Raw genomic sequence first — 18211 nt, forward strand, 5'->3', positions numbered from 1 at the left:
GTGGTTCGTGGACCGGCATCGTCTGGGAACTTGTTAGAAATGCACATTTCTGAGCCCCTTCCTAGTCTTAATGAGACGCTCTGGTGATAGGGCCCAGCATTTTGTATTTTAGCAAGCCTTGAGGTTGGTTCTGATATGCACTAAAGTTTGAGAACCAATAGCCTATGAATACACTTAAAATTCCTTAGCATGGCATCTGTATGGCTTTTTGTACTCTTTGCTCAGCCTCTGTTACCGAACTGCTGTTACCACTCACCCCTCTTTAGACACCCTGAATTTGTTAGCGGAACACTCTGTACTTGTTCACTTCTCATGCCTTGGCACACTCTAAGCTAGAATGACTTGCTTCATTTTGCTCTTTTGTCTGGTGAACTCCCGTTCATACTTCGAGGGCAGCTCAAACCTCACCTTTTCTGGGAAGCTCTCTCTTATTCCTTTAAGTAAAGTGAACCACTCTCTCCAGTGTGCTCCTAAAACCCTTTGAGAAAACCCTACTTTAATTATGTGAATGTATTCATATATTTGTCTCTCTCTGTTGATCTAGCAATCCTGAGGGTAGGGATCATGGATATTTATTTTGGTAAAATCAGTCTTAAGAGTTTTTTGCTCATAGCTGGATCCGTTAGTTTTCTTTACTCTGTGATTTGATTCCTGCACAGCAATTTTTGAGATATCATCACCTAAATAACACATCAAAATGCTTTCAAAATCATGTAGTGTTTTACAAAGGTAAGGCAGTATTATTTGCAGTAATGCAGTATGTTCCATTTATTATGGGAGTAAACATCCAGAAAGTGTTCAGCAAAGCATTGTCTGTATATTATGAGCTCCATTTAGGAAGTGGCATGTGTGATTATTTGGTTGTTTGGTAATGTGGGGAATTCTGTAACGTATGACAGGCATACTCTGTTGTTCCTACTTGTGGTGTGAACTCAAGACGCATATCTTTATAGCATATCTGATTACTTTATAACATGCTTGTCGTCAGCGTTTGTATCATAGAAAGAAAGAGACATGTCTTGAGCCATGCCACTGTATTATCAACATCTCGGATAACTAACAAAAACCTATCCAGATTCCTAAGTCATCTATTAGGGTTTCTGCAGGGAAGACTAATTAGAAAATTCAGAGTTAGTCTTGGTTTTTCATTTCCAATAAATTAGATGTGTATTACATTATTTGCTTTACTTATTGCATTTGCTTTCTGACCATGTTAATGACATAATATTGGTGGAATGTCACGCATTTATATAATATTCTAAATATTGAATTTAGCTAAGGAAATCAGAAATAAAATGTTACACAAATTAATCTTCTTGGAATTCAGGTATAAGCAAAAGAAGATTGCATGAACATAAAATAACAGACTAGTTAATCTGCACTGGAAATTGCAAGTATAATTCAGGGAGAATTTAGAATTCCTGTGTAAGAGCCGCCTATCAGAATCCCTCAAGGGAAAAGATAAAAGATGGAAAGAAATTCTTGTCATTTTATGAGGATCCTAGAAGTTTACTGTCAGAAGTTGGAGGAATTATGTTTCCCTTTCTGCATATATTTCCTAAGCTGGAGTCATACACATACACACACACACCACCCCTCCCTCCAACAGAAAAATTCCTTAAATATAACTATGATTTGAGTCCTCTTTCACGTTATATTGGCGACGTGGTTGATACATTGTGATTACTAAGCTAGTAAGTGCTTGTGTAGACTTGAAGGGAAGTTTTTGAGGGTTTTAGGGTTACATGCTCTGCAGATAAATATTCCTGAATGCTGTAGGGTTTACTGTAAATACAAACATATGGTTGTAATGTATATACATGTATATTAATACTGAGTTGGTGCTTTTTTGTATGTATTTTTTCTACTATATTTTAGGATATTAATAGAAAAAGTACCAACGTGGTCGAATCATGGGGTGGAACCAAAGAAAAACAAGCTTACACCCATGTCATCTTCAAGAATGCCACATTTACATTTACGTGGGCATTTCAGAGGACCAATCAGGGTCAAGATGTAAGTTCCAAGCACTTAAAAAAAAAAAAAAAGCCACAAAGATGATTCTCCCTGTGGAGATTTGTACAAAGTGATCACTCAAATCTCCTGGAGGAAAAGGCTTAGGTTTTTACTGAGGTAGAATCACTCAAAGGCTTAGCTTTTTACTGATGTAGAATCAATCATTTGGTTATGGAGTAAATTGGTATAAAAATGGTATTTTTTTTTGGTTTGTGTTTTGAGAGCAAGAATGTATGAAATGGAATAACACAATGTATCTTTGAATTGTTCTACACTTTGAACAAATATAGTTGGTAAAAGCTTAAGAGAAAGAAAATCTTATTTTGTAGTTATTTAAAAACTTACTTTTAAAGCTTTCTGAGACTTTGGGAAGGTGGTGACTTTCTTCCCCTTCATCTGAATGATCTGACATTTGTCCAGGAGGCATTATCTGATGTTGGTTTATTACTTCATTACAGTAATGACTGTCTCCTTTTATAGCTTGGAGAGTGTGTATGTACACAGTGTTGGGTTAACACACAGAACTATTCTCTTTTACTTTCCCTGGTAGAATAGACCTTAATCCTCCGCTAAGTATTTTCCATTATATGCTTCAATTACATGTTATTGTGGATCTCCATTGCTGTGACCTTCCCAGGGTGAAAACAAGGTAAATCACAGTTTAAGACACTGCCTTAACATTGTGGTGGCAAATGTAGGGCATTTTCTCTTTTCTCTTCAGGTTTTCACTGGAGAACCCTTTCCCCAGGTTTCACTTGACTCCAGTTGCTCGTTATGCGTGCTCAGATTCCCACCTTGTGGGGTGTGAACACGCTGTGGAAGGCTTCCTTGCCTCCCTTTTGTCTTTGCCCCAGACAGAAAGCATTAAGGAGCTGCTCTCTACTGATGGCAGTGGTGCGTGCTCACTGCTTGATGAAAACTAGACCTTAACTGACTCAGTGTCACAAGAAAGAAAAGTATAGTAAGACCCAGGTTTTTACTCTCTGTTATGCATCCAGTAGAAATCAGAGTATGTTGGTTAAGGAAAGCGCTAGAGAGGGAGGAAAAAAGCCCAAAGAAGTAATATGATTGCATCACTATCACACAGTTAGTGTTTGGGTGAGGACTTTTTAATCCCTGGTCCAAGTCTTTTCCACATTGCCACACTGCAAACAACATATTGTATCATGACATTTAGGCTTATGTCTGAATAAACAGTGATGTGAGATAAGGTTGCTCTTTTGTTAAATCATATTGGTTTTTCCAGACATCAAGTCTATACATATGCCTGAATTTTTACCCATTATGACATAATTTCATAATTTCATGGCAAAATTCCTGGAACTCCATTACTGTGGAAATGAGTTTCTAGTGTTAAGATTTAATATATATATATATATATATATATATATATATATATATTTTTTTTTTTTAAAGTACCAAAAAGGAATACTATTAATCCACTGGCTGGGACACTTTGCTTAGTTATTTTGGTGATACAAACATAAAACAATCTGGTTGTACAACTAAGCGCCAAGGCAGAAGTCATTACTTTCTGCTCTCTTTTTAGAATAGACGGTTCATCAATGACATGGTGAAGATTTATTCTATCACTGCCACTAATGCAGTTGATGGGGTGGCGTCCTCATGCCGTGCCTGTGCCCTCGGTTCTGAACAGTTGGGCTCATCGTGTGTCCCCTGCCCCCCAGGCCACTACATTGAGAAAGAAACCAACCAGTGCAGGGAGTGTCCACCTGACACCTACCTGTCCGTACGTCAGGTCTATGGCAAGGAGGCTTGTATTCTATGTGGGCCTGGCAGTAGAAGCACTCAGGTAAGTGGGTCTGTATTTCAGTTATCCCCAGGAAAGCATATTTTAATAGACAAACTCAAAGGTTCCTCTTAATGTTTCTCCAGGAACTATGAAGTTGCTATTTTAATTTTTGAATGGCTTTTTCATTCCCTTTCTTATTTTACCTCATCTTACATCCATTGAGCACTTAATATGTGCCATGAAAGTGCTAATTACTGGGGGCATAAAATATTAAGAAGAGCATCCAAATAAGAATGCTTTCCAAAAATATTAAAACTGATTTCTTGTGTATTCCATTAAGGTAGAGCAAGTAAGGTACCTCACTATATGTAGGCTGTAGGTGTATATGGAGAACAGCAAGAATATCTCATAACATTTTAAGGGTCAAGATTGATGCTATATTATGAGTGAAGGAAAAAATAGTTTAATGTCTGTTTAAACTGGCATAACAGGACATTTTGGCTATTTATTAAAGTACCTTTCTATAAGAAACTAATCTTAGAATAACTTTACTCTGTTAAAAAATTCTAACACTTCTGAACTTTGCCTAGAGAAATCTAGAGTTTAGAAATTTTCTATATCAGTGTGGTAAAATATACCATAACTAAGACAAAATTACTGAAATAGTTTTTAAACCTAGAACTTTCTGGAAACACATTTTTTCATAGCAGCTAATGCTTTCTTTCCTGCCATATTGTTTTTGCTTTGTTTTCTTTTGTTTTTTACATTTCTTAATCTTTAATCAAAGGACCACTCAGTTTGCTACAGTGACTGCTTTTTCTACCACGAAAAAGAAAATCAGAGTTTGCACTATGACTTCAGCAACCTCAGCAGTGTGGGCTCCTTAATGAATGGTCCCAGCTTTACCTCCAAAGGAACAAAATACTTCCATTTCTTCAATATCAGTTTATGTGGGCATGAGGTGAGTTCTGGCTGGCGGGGTGAGACGGAGCTATGTTTCAGCTCTGACTGAGTTATTTTCTGTGTTGATGGACCAATAAAATCTCTATGGAAACTAACAACAAAATGTCAGAAACTGAGCTTTGACGGCTTAAATCCTCTGTTGCTTCCTAGCACATTGGCACCACCAACGTTTTCTCCACCAGGGGCAACCTTGTCTGGTTCTCAGTCCATCAAAGCACCTATCCAGTCAGTTGAACCCCCAAAGCTTGGAGCTACGGAGCAAGGGCTTTGAGGATCTTTCATTTCTGTAAAAGTGGGTCAGGCTTGTCAATCCCACCTATTTTTTAGGCAGGAAGTTAAGGTTTGAGAAAGTCTGACTGTTGCTTATATGGTCAAGTTTGTGTTTTAAAAAGAAAGGACTTTTCAGAGGAAGTTTGTCCAAAAATAAAAAGGACGTAAGCAGGGGACAAGTGCCAGTTGATGAGGTAGCCTCTGCTAATAAATAATGGGATTTAATTTTCTTTGGGAAGAAGCAGAACGTGAATGGTTACTGGTAATGGGAGAGTTACAGGACTGCATGTCCAATATTTTTGTGGGCATAGAAGGTCGGGGTTGGGGTGTATGTGTGTGTATTCCCCGTTAGCAAAGGTGAAAATGTACTAAGGCCTTTCCTCCGTGTCCCTTTCCGTTTTTTTAAAATATATTTATTTATTTATTTTTGGCTGCATTGGGTCTTTGTTGCTGCACGTGGGCTTTCTCTAGTTGCGGCGAGTGGCTCCCAGGCTCTAGAGCGCAGGCTCAGTAGTTGTGGCTCACGGGCTTAGTTGCTCCGCGGCATGCAGGATCTTCCCGGACCAGGGCTCGAACCCGTGTCCCCTGCATTAGCAGGCGGATTCTTAACCACTGCGCCACCAGGGAAGCCCCTCCCTTTCCGTTTTAACTCCTATGTCTCTAATGGTCTCCGTTATGAGATGCTGTGCCAAAGGTTGTGCAAGGGAAATAAAAAGATGTCTCATGGCTACAGAAATTCTCAAACAAAAAGATCTATACATTTTACATGGTATGACATTTGTCCTGTCCTGATTTTACATGGGGTGATCCCGTACACTCACCCGATTGATCAGTCACTCGGTTCACTCAATTAAAAAAAAAAATTAAATGCCTGTTCGGTTAAATGCTGTGTAAAGCAGTGAATAAGATTAATTCCACTGTATATCACACTTCTTCTCAGTCTCATTCCTGTGTTACCACTGTCTTTGCTTTCCTCTTCTCTCTTCTCCTTTTTTCCTCTTTATTCGCATTCCTTTCCTCTTACTGTTGTTTTCCTCTTCTTTTCCTCAGTAGTGTCTCTCTTCTCTTTTTCCTTGTTCTTCTCTTGTCTGACGTCAAGAGTTTAATTTAAGCTTCGTAACAATATGTTGCACCTGTAATGTGGTGAGCAGGCTTGGTGGAGGGAGAACATTTTATAGGTTAGGATTGCTCGCTGCATTAAGGAAGAGAAATCTTTGTTCTTTTCTTTGTGCCCATCTGTGCACACTCTACATCTGAGACCAATAAAACAGTGTTTCTGTTTTTCATTATATATTTCTTCATAGAAATTGTAGAGTAAGGTATAGTCCTTTGCCGTGGGACTGTAGTATATTTAGACATACCATGTTAAAAAAAATAAGAGTCAAACCATTTTATAAGTTATATCTTCTCACTACCCTCCAAATGATTAAAAAAGTAAGCTCCTGTATTCCCTTCAACATAGTGTGTACTTGAGCAGATCCACATCATTGAGTCTAAGAGTAGGTGAATAAAGACACTTGTAGTGACCAACTCTTCAGTTGTTGTCCTAGGCTTTTATGTTTTCTTTTTCAGCCTTGACATTACTTTTCGGCCAAACACAGGCCTATACAGGAGAAGGAAGAGCAAGTCCTTTTTCTTGGCATTAAAACCTTCACCAGCAGTTTTCTCGTCTCTTTATGAACATTGTTGTCCTAAGAATTGAAGGCTTCACAGATGACTTATATTTCCTTAACTCAGATGGCTTTCATCCAGCACAAATGATGCCTGTAGTTGGGGGAGCAGTGCAGCCTTGAATTACTGTATTCATTATAACTTCAGTGACTCTCATTATCACTTCATTATAACTTCAGTTCAACTCCGGTTGAACATTGGAATTGTCTCAAGAGCTTTTAAAAAGTACTGGCGCCTGGGCCCACACCCGATCAAGTAAATCAGAATTGTGGTGAGGAGAGGGCCACTGCTCTGCTAGAGTCACTAGCTACCTGGGATCCAGTTTAGAGACTGACCTTCAGTGAAACCTCTTTATGACTTTATTTCCCTAGGGGAAGAAGTTGGCTCTCTGCACCAACAATATAACAGACTTCACAGTAAAGGAAGTGGTGGCAGGGTCAGATGATTACACGAATTTGGTAGGAGCATTTGTGTGTCAGTCAACTATTATTCCGTCTGAAAGTAAGGGCTTCCGAGCAGCCTTATCATCACAATCCATCATTCTGGCAGATACATTTTTAGGTAAGTTTAATTTGGTTCGTATATGCATGCATGCATTTGTTCTAAAATTATGGTACTGATAACTTGTCATTGCATTGGTGCTTACCATCGATGATTAAAACCTACAGGTAATTCTAAACCATCACTTTATAACATGGTTAAAAAGCCCCTGCGAGTGAGGTCTTTTGATCGTTCTCAGGGAATACAAGAAGCTTCTGAATTTATGTATTAACTTGTGTGATACGTTGTTTTCTGAGAGCCTGTGCCTTTCATCAGATTCTCTAGGAGTTTATGAAGCAAAATAATCTCCCCAAACTGTGAACAAAAGAAGAGTAAACAAATACAATATAAACCTAAATCATAACATTTGCCACCAGTTTTCATCATCTCTTCTCATACCAGAAGTAATCTGGTGACACACAGCAAGAGTGAATGTGCTGAGTTTTATTCCCCATCTGTCCCTCCTGTCTTTCTGAGTCTAGAAAGTTTAGGGAAGCTTTAAGAATAATTCAGGTCCCTAATTAGTAATTCCTAAGGATCAAGTTCATTAAACTATCTGGGGTAGGGATTAGGGATCTAACAAGGCATATGATAATCTAACAATGTAACAAGCTTCTTAGATGATTCTAATCTGCAGCCAGATTTGAGAACCATCGTGAGAGACTCCAGGGGAACTTAACTATCATTTTCAGCACCAAGGACAGGTACTGAGTTTGTGCTCAGCATCAGAACTTTGTTAGAGCAAAGGTTGCTGTTATTGCTTGCATTTTGGCTCTGCTATCATTTTGCCTGGGGTGGATGGGTGGGGAATGCCTTACTCCTAGATTAAACAAATTTTGGAGTTTTTTTTCTGGAAATTATTAGGGCACAAAAAATTTTGTTTTGTCAGTTGTGTCTATAATGAATGTGAATGAATGAAAAGCTGCATTAGCAAAGTAGCCCAGCTCATTTGACACAACTCACAAGAGGCTGAGAATGATAATAGTAGATTGTTGAAATGTTAGAACTAGAAGGGACGGTGAAGTTCATCTAAATTATTGCATGCATTTTACAAATTCAAGACATAAGAATCAGGGAAGTGAAGTGACTTAAGCAAAATTGCAAAACTAGGGAGTAGAATCTTTTATTTTCTATTCTGGAAACTTTGTAAAGTTTATTGTTCTTACCAAGAATGCATTAATTTAAGAGGATATTTCTGGTAAAATGACAGCATCAAAGTAAAGCTATTTTCTATTTAGATATACAGAGACTAAATAAGCCTCATTTTCCCATATTGCTTAATAGTTTCCTTTTTATTCTCGTCTAGGAGTGACAGTTGAAACCACATTGCAAAATATTAATATAAAAGAAGATATGTTCCCAGTTTCACCAAGCCAAATACCAGATGTGCATTTCTTTTATAAGTGAGTGAACATGCTGCTTCTCTTGACTGTTTTCTTAATCATAAGGACGTCACTTCAGGGTGCCTAGCATAGTAGCTTATACCTAGATAGTCAGTAATTGGTTCGTAAGTGAAAGACTTAGTAAAAAATAGGAAACAGGGAATATTTAGAAAGCATTATGTAATTTTTCTCATATATGTAATCTTCTAAATTAGGCAATAAAGAGACTACTTCATTGTCTAGGCAGTAGTTGTTTGTAATTCACACATCAAAACATCAGCCTAAGTCGCTATGACCTCTCATCTCTTAAAAAATTCTTTTGATTCTAATTTTGATTATAATTACAATAGCTTTAAATCCTTTGATGATAGCATATGACTTTACCTGGGGAGCAGTCAGCTTTTCATAGGCAGTGAAAGTAAATGAACTCAATATGTATTAAAATTCTAAATTAGCAAACTTTGATACATTTTCTCGTTTATTCATACAGCATAGGAGCAATTATACACGGGATATTTTTGTCTTTGAAATGTGTGTCATATCTGTTTTGTGAAATAGCATTTCCCTTCCAATAGGTCTTCTACAACTACAACCTCTTGTGTTAAAGGCCGATCAACTGCTGTGAAAATGAGGTGTAATCCTGCTAAACCAGGAGCTGGAACCATTTCAGTACCCAGGTAGTCTTATTTCTATATGATTCGTCCATATTTATATTTATTAGGAAGAAAAACTCTCCAGAATCTTACTATTTTAAAACACGTTCTCTATGGATATAAAGCAGAAAGGGAACAAAGAATCTGTAGATTTTTGTTGTACAGACGTGCTGGGTGCCTATTAAGAGGTATAGGCCTTTGCCAATCTCAACAATTCCTGGTCTCCTCAATGACATATTCTCGTCTGGTTTGCCTGAGTGTCAAATTGTCTTGAAAATTATTTAAGTAATATATAACTATATTGTTTGTATCCTTGGATTGAGTCTTACTGTCTAGCCTCTACTTTCTTGAGAGCTGGATTAGGAACTTCCCTGGATTATAGTTCTTCACCAGCAATGGACCATCTGGGTGATCTAGAATCTAGATTTTAGATTCAGCAGTCTAACCTGTGCACCATAGTTTCTTTCTCTCTAAGGGGATGAGGGTCAGGTTAGATGCATTTCCAACTCTTCAATTTTCTGATCACTGGTGGCGAAATCACCAAGGTAGAGTCTGACCTCTACAATACATAATACAATACATTTAACTGATTGGCATCGAGGCAACAGGTGTCCACAGTCTAGATCTGATTAATACAGCCACTTTGGGTGGGAACAGTAGGAGAAAAGAAGCAATTTCATGGACTCAAAACTGTAAACTTAAAGACTGTTTTCATGGCATGAGTGAAGCTTAAATGTCTCCTGATTTTTATTTTTTATAGTTATTCATTGTTTAGTATTATGTAGATTATTTATTTCTAATCTTTTTAGGGTTAAGGTACCTTTGGATTATAATTTGATTTGCACATTTTTCTCCATCAAGCTAGCAAAAATTTATCTTTAAAAAAATGATTGACTTAATTTTGTTTTTGATAGTTTCACCGTAACCTTTTGTGAGATTTTAAGCTATCCTGCGTATGTTACATCAGGATTGGAAATCAGTGGTCTAAGCATTGCTCCCGTTACTTGGGCATCTTAAAAATAATTACAGTGATAACGTAGTATTTGGGGCTCATTTCTGTGCATAAAGGCATAGTAGCATTCACCTCTTAGCAACGCTGTTACTCTGGTTCTCGTAGATGTATGTATTAATTTTTCTCCTCACCTTTTCAAGGTGAGAGAAGAATGTGATGAGCACAGTACGTAATGAAAGGTAATGGACATCAGTGAAAGAAACAGAGGGAGTCTGGTGCTCAAGAGCATCGTGTGGTGGAGAATCCCTGTGCCGGTGTTCACGCTGGAGTGCTGGGAGCAAGCACACTTTCTTTATGAGAAGGTGTATCCAGAGATTCTTTCACTATGCTCTGATATCCCACCATATGACTTCGAGATCAGAGGCTTGTTTTATTTACTGTAGCACTTCTGAGGTCCTTTCTCGGACCTAGCAACTCACTTCTCTGGAGTCCACCTGGATGACTTCTCAAGCCTCCTCCAGGAGCCTCTATGACTTAAGCAGATAATGTTACTGAAGACTAGCTCTGTCCTTTAGAAAATGTATCACTCTAACTCTCCCAAGGTGGATTCTGATGTTTTAACGTAATAAGAAAGTAATAGTCTCATGATGTTAAATGACGGCATCTAGAAACTAATTTTTTTCCTTGTGAGGAGAGGAGAAGGTAAGTTCCTCCTTTGACCTCAGGCAGTTTTTTCTACTTGACTGTCTTTGCAAGGGTTTCCCAAGATCATATGCAGCAGAATACCTTGGGGTGTCTATTTTTTTTTCATTTTTCATTTTAAAATTTATTCTTATTTATTTATTTAAAGCAATCAATCATTTTAATGCTTTAGCTCACACTTTTTTTTTTGCCTTTTTTTTTTTTAATCAGTCATCAGTTTTATACACATCACTTTATACATGTCAATCCCAATCGCCCAATTCAGCACACCACCATCCCCACCCCACCACAGTTTTCCCCCCTTGGTGTCCATACGTTTCTTCTCTACATCTGTGTCTCAACTTCTGCCCTGCAACCCGGTTCATCTGTACCATTTTTCTAGGTTCCACATACATGCGTTAATATATGATATTTGTTTTTCTCTTTCTGATTTACTTCACTCTGTATGACAGTCTCTAGATCCATCCACGTCTCAACAAATGACTCAATTTCGTTCTTTTTTATGGCTGAGTAATATTCCATTGTATATATGTACCACATCTTCTTTATCCATTGGTCTGTTGATGGGCATTTAGGTTGCTTCCATGACCTGGCTATTGTAAATAGTGCTGCAATGAACATTCGGGTGCATGTGTCTTTTTGAATTACGGTTTTCTCTGGGTATATGCCCAGCAGTGGGATTGCTGGGTCATATGGTAATCTATTTTTAGTTTTTTAAGGAACCTCCATACTGCTCTCCATAGTGGCTGTGTCAATTTACATTCCCACCAACAGTGCAAGAGGGTTCCCTTTTCTCCACACCCTCTCCAGCATTTGTTGTTTGTAGATTTTCTGATGATGCCCATTCTAACTGGTGTGAGGTGATACCTCATTGTAGTTTTGATTTGCATTTCTCTAATAATTAATGATGTTGAGCATCTTTTCATGTGCTTCATGGCCGTCTGTATGTCTTCTTTGGAGAAATGTCTGTTTAGGTCTTCTGCCCATTTTTGGATTAGGGTGTTTGTTTCTTTAATATTGAGCTGAATGAGCTGATTATATATTTTGGAGATTAATACTTTGTCAGTTGCTTCATTTGCAAATATTTTCTCCCATTCTGAGGGTTGTCTTTTTGTCTTGTTTATGATTTCCTTTGCTGTGCAAAAGCTTTGAAGTTTCATTAGGTCCCATTTGTTTATTTTTGTTTTTATTTCCATTACTCTAGGAGGTGGTTCAAAAAAGATCTTGCTGTGATTTATGTCAAAAAGGGTTCTTCCTATGTTTTCCTCTAAGAGTTTTATAGTGTCCAGTCTTATATTTAGGTCTCTAATCCATTTTGAGTTTATTTTTGTGTATGGTGTTAGGGAGTATTCTAATTTCATTCTTTTACATGTAGCTGTCCAGTTTTCCCAGCACCACTTATTGAAGAGACTGTCTTTTCTCCATTGTATATCTTTGCCTCCTTTGTCATAGCTTAGTTGACCATAGCATGGATTTATCTCTGGGCTTTCTATCTTGTTCCATTGATCTATATTTCTGTTTTTGTGCCAGTACCATATTGTCTTGATTACTGTAGCTTTGTAGTATAGTCTGAAGTCAGGGAGTCTGATTCCTCCAGCTCCGTTTTTTCTCCTCAAGACTGCTTTGGCTATTTGGGGTCTTTTGTGTCTCCATACAAATTTTAAGATGATTTGTTCTAGTTCCTTAAAAAATGCCATTGGTAATTTGATAGGGATTGCGTTGAATCTGTAGATTGCTTTGGGTAGTATAGTCATTTTCACAATGTTGATTCTTCCAATCCAAGAACATGGTATATCTCTCCATCTGTTGGTATCATCTTTAATTTCTTTCATCAGTGTCTTATAGTTTTCTGCATACAGGTCTTTTGTCTCCCTAGGTAGGTTTATTCCTAGGTGTTTTATTCTTTTTGTTGCAATGGTAAATGGGAGTGTTTCCATAATTTCTCTTTCAGATTTTTCATCATTAGTGTATAGGAATGCAAGAGATTTCTGTGCATTAATTTTGTATCCTGCAACTTTACCGTATTCATTAATTAGCTCTAGCAGTTTTCTGGTGGCAGTTTTAGGATTCTCTATGTATAGTATCATGTCATCTGCAAACAGTGACAGTTTTACTTCTTCTTTTCCAATTTGTATTCCTTTTATTTCTTTTCTTCTCTGATTGCCGTGGCTAGGACTTCCAGAACTATGTTGAATAATAGTGGTGAGAGTGGACATTCTTGTCTCGTTCCTGATCTTAGAGGAAATGCTTTCAGTTTTTCACTGTTGAGAATGATGTTTGCTGTGGGTTTGTCATATATGGCCTTTATTATGTTGAGGTAGTTTCCCTCTATGCCCACTTTCTGGAGAGTTTTTATCATAAATCAGTGTTGAATTTTGTCAAAAGCTTTTTCTGCATCTATTGAGATGATCATATGGTTTTTATTCTTCAACTTGTTAATATGGTGTATCACATTGATTGATTTGCATATATTGAAGAATCCTTGCATCTCTGGGATAAATCCCACTTGATCGTGGTGTATGATCCTTTTAATGTGTTGTTGGATTCTGTTTGCTAGTATTTTGTTGAGGATTTTTGCATCTATATTCATCAGTGATATTGGTCTGTAATTTTCTTTTTTTGTAGTGTCTTTGTCTGGTTTTGGTATCAGGGTGATGGTGGCCTCATAGAATGAGTTTGGGAGTGTTCCTCTGCAATTTTTTGGAAGAGTTTGAGAAGGATAGGTGTTAGCTCTTCTCTAAATGTTTGATAGAATTCACCTGTGAAGCCATCTGGTCCTGGACTTTTGTTTGTTGGAAGATTTTTAATCACAGTTTCAATTTCATTACTTGTGATTGGTCTGTTCATATTTTCTGTTTCTTCCTGGTTCAGTCTTGGAAGGTTATACCTTTTAAAGAATTTGTCCATTTCTTCCAGGTTGTCCATTTTATTGGCATAGAGTTGCTTGTAGTAGTCTCTTAGGATGCTTTGTATTTCTGCAGTGTCTGTTGTAACTTCTCCTTTTTCATTTCTGATTTTATTGATTTGAGTCCTCTCCCTCTTTTTCTTGATGAGTCTGGCTAATGGCTTATCAATTTTGTTTATCTTCTCAAAGAACCAACTTTTAGTTTTATTGATCTTTGCTATTGTTTTCTTTGTTTCTATTTCATTTATTTCTGCTCTGATCTTTATGATTTCTTTCCTTCTGCTAACTTTGGGTTTTGTTTGTTCTTCTTTCTCTAGTTTCTTTAGGTGTAAGGTTAGATTGTTTACTTGAGATTTTTCTTGTTTCTTTAGGTAGGCTTGTATAGCTATAAACTTCCCTCTTAGAACTGCTTTTGCTGCATCCCATAGGTTTTGGGTCATCGTGTTTTCATTGTCATTTGTGTCTAGGTATTTTTTGATATCCTCTTTGATTTCTTCAGTGATCTCTTGGTTATTTAGTAACGTATTGTTTAGCCTCCATGTGTTTGTGTTTTTTCGGTTTTTTTCCCTGTAATTCATTTCTAATCTCGTAGCATTATGGTCAGAAAAGATGCTTGATATGATTTCAATTTTCTTAAATTTACTGAGGCTTGATTTGTGACCCAAGATATGATCTATCCTGGAGAATGTTCCATGCACACTTGAGAAGGATGTGTAATCTGCTGTTTTTGGATGGAATGTCCTATAAATATCAATGAAATCTAACTGGTCTATTGTGTCATTTAAAGCTTCTGTTTCCTTATTTATTTTCATTTTGCATGATCTGTCCATTGGTGTAAGTGAGGTGTTAAAGTCCCCCACTATTATTGTGTTACTGTCGATTTCCTCTTTTATAGCTGTTAGCAGTTGCCTTATGTATTGAGGTGCTCCTATGTTGGGTGCATATATGTTTATAATTGTTATATCTTCTTCTTGGATTGATACCTTGATCATTATGTAGTGTCCTTCCTTGTCTCTTGTAACATTCTTTATTTTAAAGTCTATTTTATCTGATATGAGTATAGCTACTCCAGCTTTCTTTTGATTTCCTTTTGCATGGAGTATCTTTTTCCATCCCCTCACTTTCAGCCTGTATGTGTCCCTAGGTCTAAAGTGGGTTTCTTGTAGACAGCATATATATGGGTCTTGTTTTTGTATCCATTCAGCAAGCCTGTGTCTTTTGGTTGGAGCATTTAATCCATTCACGTTTAAGGTAATTATCGAAATGTATGTTCCTATGACCGTTTTCTTAATTGTTTCTTAATCAATCATTTTAATACTTTAGCTCACACTTTTTATTTTATTCAAACAGAAAGTCACAAAAATTATAATCATCCTCATCAGTTCACTCAGTCCCATGTAGTTAATTTTTTTTTTCATCTTGATCTTTTGTTAGCACTTTTATGAATTCATCAGTTTTCCACTAGAGTTCTGAAAATGCTTATTCATTCAGTTCAGCAGTACAGTCAGTTACCAGAAACCTGTACTTGTCAGAGTCTTTTCCATGAATTCCTTGAAAATGAAACCCTTTTATAGGAACATTTTTGCAAAAACATCAGAGTGGGGTGTCTATTTTAAAACTTATTTCTAGGCCTTCCCTGAAACCTAAAGAATTTCCGAGTGTTTGGAACAGGAATATTTATAAAAACACAAGACAATTCTGATACATATTAAAATTTGAGAACCATTGGTCTTAACCCCCATTTTGGAGATTTGACTTTTTTGTTTTCTGACATAGATTCTCACATGTTGTTTTGCATTTTAGTTTTCTGAAAAGCTAAATTAAGAGGTCGTGGTCTACAGGGTGGATGCCTTCACCCATATTTTGATGAAACTCTGGTTATAATTATGATGCACACTGAAGTCTGAGGACCATGGCTCTAGGGAATTCTTTCAACCCCACAAGCTAGATGTGCTGGCCTTTCGTTCTTTTTTTTCTTTTCTTTTTTAAACATCTTTATTGGAGTGTAATTGCTTTACAATGGTGTGTTAGTTTCTGCTTTACAACAAAGTGAATCAGCTATACGTATACATATGTTCCCATATCTCTTCCTTCTTGCGTCTCCCTCCCTCCCACCCTCCCTCTCCCACCCCTCTAGGTGGTCACAAAGCACCGAGCTGATCTCCCTGTGCTATGCGGCTGCTTCCCACTAGCTATCTATTTTACATTTGGTAGTGTATATGTGTCCATGCCACTCTCTCACTTTTTTCGTTCTTTCTTGAATCGATTTCCGTCAGGGCACAAGGGGGAGCTCTGGGATCAGGATCAGAACTTGAGAAACAGCAGCTTGTCCGGAAATAATTAGAATTTTTTTTTTTTTCTTTAAGCTGTAGGGCTGAATAAAGATTTCCTACTAACAGTAAAGAAATGTTAACAGAGCCAAATTTACTTAGGTTACTTTTGAAGAGGACTTAATTTGCATCTTTCTTTTTTGAGCTTTAAGTTCTCCAGGAGAGAAAGAAAGGTGCTAACCAGGCAGTTGCCTTGCGGAAGTCTCATGTGCTGACCAGGAAGTCACTATAGGAGTCCTTGGCAGTTCGGAAGGGATGCCATCCCCTGGAATTCTCTCTTGGCCAAGAATCTTGGCAAACCAGGCAAAGGCGACTTTAGCAGTAGTAATGTTGGCCGGGGCTCTGTGTCTTGGTGACCAGGGAAAATATCATTGAGAATGTCTTTACAGAAAGTGAAAGGGGCAGAAGAAAAAGGGAACTGTGTGATCTCCGTGCATCTCACATGCAGTGCAGAAGGAGCGGCAAATATTCTGGGCCGCCTACTAAACAGCAGTTGAAAACACCAGTCTGTCTGTTTGGTCTGGCAAATGCAGTTGGTTTCTAATTCCACAAAGTGTCTGGAGGGTGTGAGACATTTTCAATTAAAACTTAACAGCATGATGTCTGTGGCAGATGAAATCAGAGTCGGAGTGGACTTCTGAGATTATCTACTGCAGTTTGTACTTTGGCCAAAGAATAAATTGCGAACACAATCGACCACTAATATCCGTAAATAGATGCCTCTCCAGCTTCTGCCTAAAAGGCTTTCCAAACCCCTAATCATGATCCTACATGGTTAGAGGAATCCAAGATTCTCCCTTCATTAGGAAAAATTTAGACCTAAGCACGTGTCCAAAGTGCTGTTTCAAAAAACATGAGAAATTGCTGTTAGTTTTAACAGCAAAGTTTTAAAAAGGTTTGAAAAAGTTTTAAAAAAGCCTTATTCGAAAACAGGTAGAGGGAACCACGTTTACTCTGGTAATGGAGATGTCATAGCACATTAGAGATCCTTCAATCAAACCCATTCACTTGATACAGTAGGAAACACCGAGGACCCAGGTCGCATAGCTATAGAGTGGTGCAGTCAAGATGGAATGGTTTCTTGACTGTGTCTGTTGTTCTTTTCATGCCATCGTGCTTTCATCTTGTCATTTCCCCCTATTCCTTATAGGCAGAGATTTGCAAAGAAGCACATTAAACAGAGGCAAATAGCACATTTATCCGGGGGACAGCTCAACTGATCTGCCAATTATTGGTGCCTTCTTTTTAATGACTCATCTTTCCTCAAACAGGGTCATCTTTATTAATGTTCTGAGTTAGAGGAAAATCCTCCTCCTCTCTTTCTTACAACTTAGGACCATATTTAATTGTTTGGGTAGTTGATAAATGAATCCAAAATCGTTTTGTGAAAACCTCCTTCAAAATCCAAATTCATTTTCATTATAAGTGTGGCTTCTGAGGAGATTGTCTCTCACAAAAGGGGTGCTTCACAATTGTGTCCTGATAGTGTTCAGAGGTCGAGCACACCAGGGGTTTCTTCACAGGCTCTGATTTAGAGTCTGTTTATCAAAGTCGCTAGATCTGTTGGATGCTAGTGTTTTTGTTGGTATTTGGGGAAGGACTGTTAAAGCCCAAACAGTTGTCTATTCCTTTTAAGTTATTAAAAGCCAGAGGATAATTATTGGTTAAATGAGTTGTCTGTGTACTTCTTTTCTCTGCACCATTTATGGACAGATAATATATTTTTCAAATTCATATAAGTTAAATTAAAAAGGCAATAGAACTCAAAAGATGAAAGCCAAACATGTTCTTAGAACATTAAAAAGTCAGGAGGCATATGAAAGCACTGTGGTCATAAGTGAAAACAACGAAAACCTGTTATGATCAAGAAATGGAAGGAGGAGGAGATCAGGATGGAGGAGTCGGAGGACGCGAACTCACCTCCCTCGACGGACATATCAAAAATCCATCTACATGTGGGGCAGTTCTTGCCGAAAACAAACTGGACCCTGGCGGGAGGAGTCATCTATGACCAGGACTGTAAAGGTGATCCACACGGAGTCGAGTAGGAAGGGAAGAGAAGCGATCAGGTCGG

The 18211-nt window shown here is 37.7% G+C and overlaps 1 protein-coding gene across 4 annotated transcripts in view; it reads left to right on the forward strand.

The window, feature by feature from the left end:
• Positions 1-18211, forward strand: part of ELAPOR2 (endosome-lysosome associated apoptosis and autophagy regulator family member 2) — a 289732-nt gene that overhangs the window by 145823 nt on the left and 125698 nt on the right. For 3 of the 4 annotated variants that reach the window (XR_009008903.1, XR_009008904.1, XM_007170278.3), the window contains exons 13-18: positions 1879-2016; positions 3566-3829; positions 4557-4730; positions 7045-7234; positions 8520-8616; positions 9171-9272. Coding sequence is in view for 2 of the 4 variants with exons in the window: in XM_007170278.3 (XP_007170340.2) it covers positions 1879-2016; positions 3566-3829; positions 4557-4730; positions 7045-7234; positions 8520-8616; positions 9171-9272 (965 nt within the window). In the remaining 2 variants the exon portion in view is untranslated. The remainder of the gene's footprint in view (positions 1-1878; positions 2017-3565; positions 3830-4556; positions 4731-7044; positions 7235-8519; positions 8617-9170; positions 9273-18211) is intronic. The other variant, XM_057550486.1, reaches the window with a different exon arrangement.

Source organism: Balaenoptera acutorostrata, chromosome 7, assembly GCF_949987535.1.
Source record: "Balaenoptera acutorostrata chromosome 7, mBalAcu1.1, whole genome shotgun sequence".
NCBI classification, from domain to species: Eukaryota; Metazoa; Chordata; class Mammalia; order Artiodactyla; family Balaenopteridae; genus Balaenoptera; species Balaenoptera acutorostrata.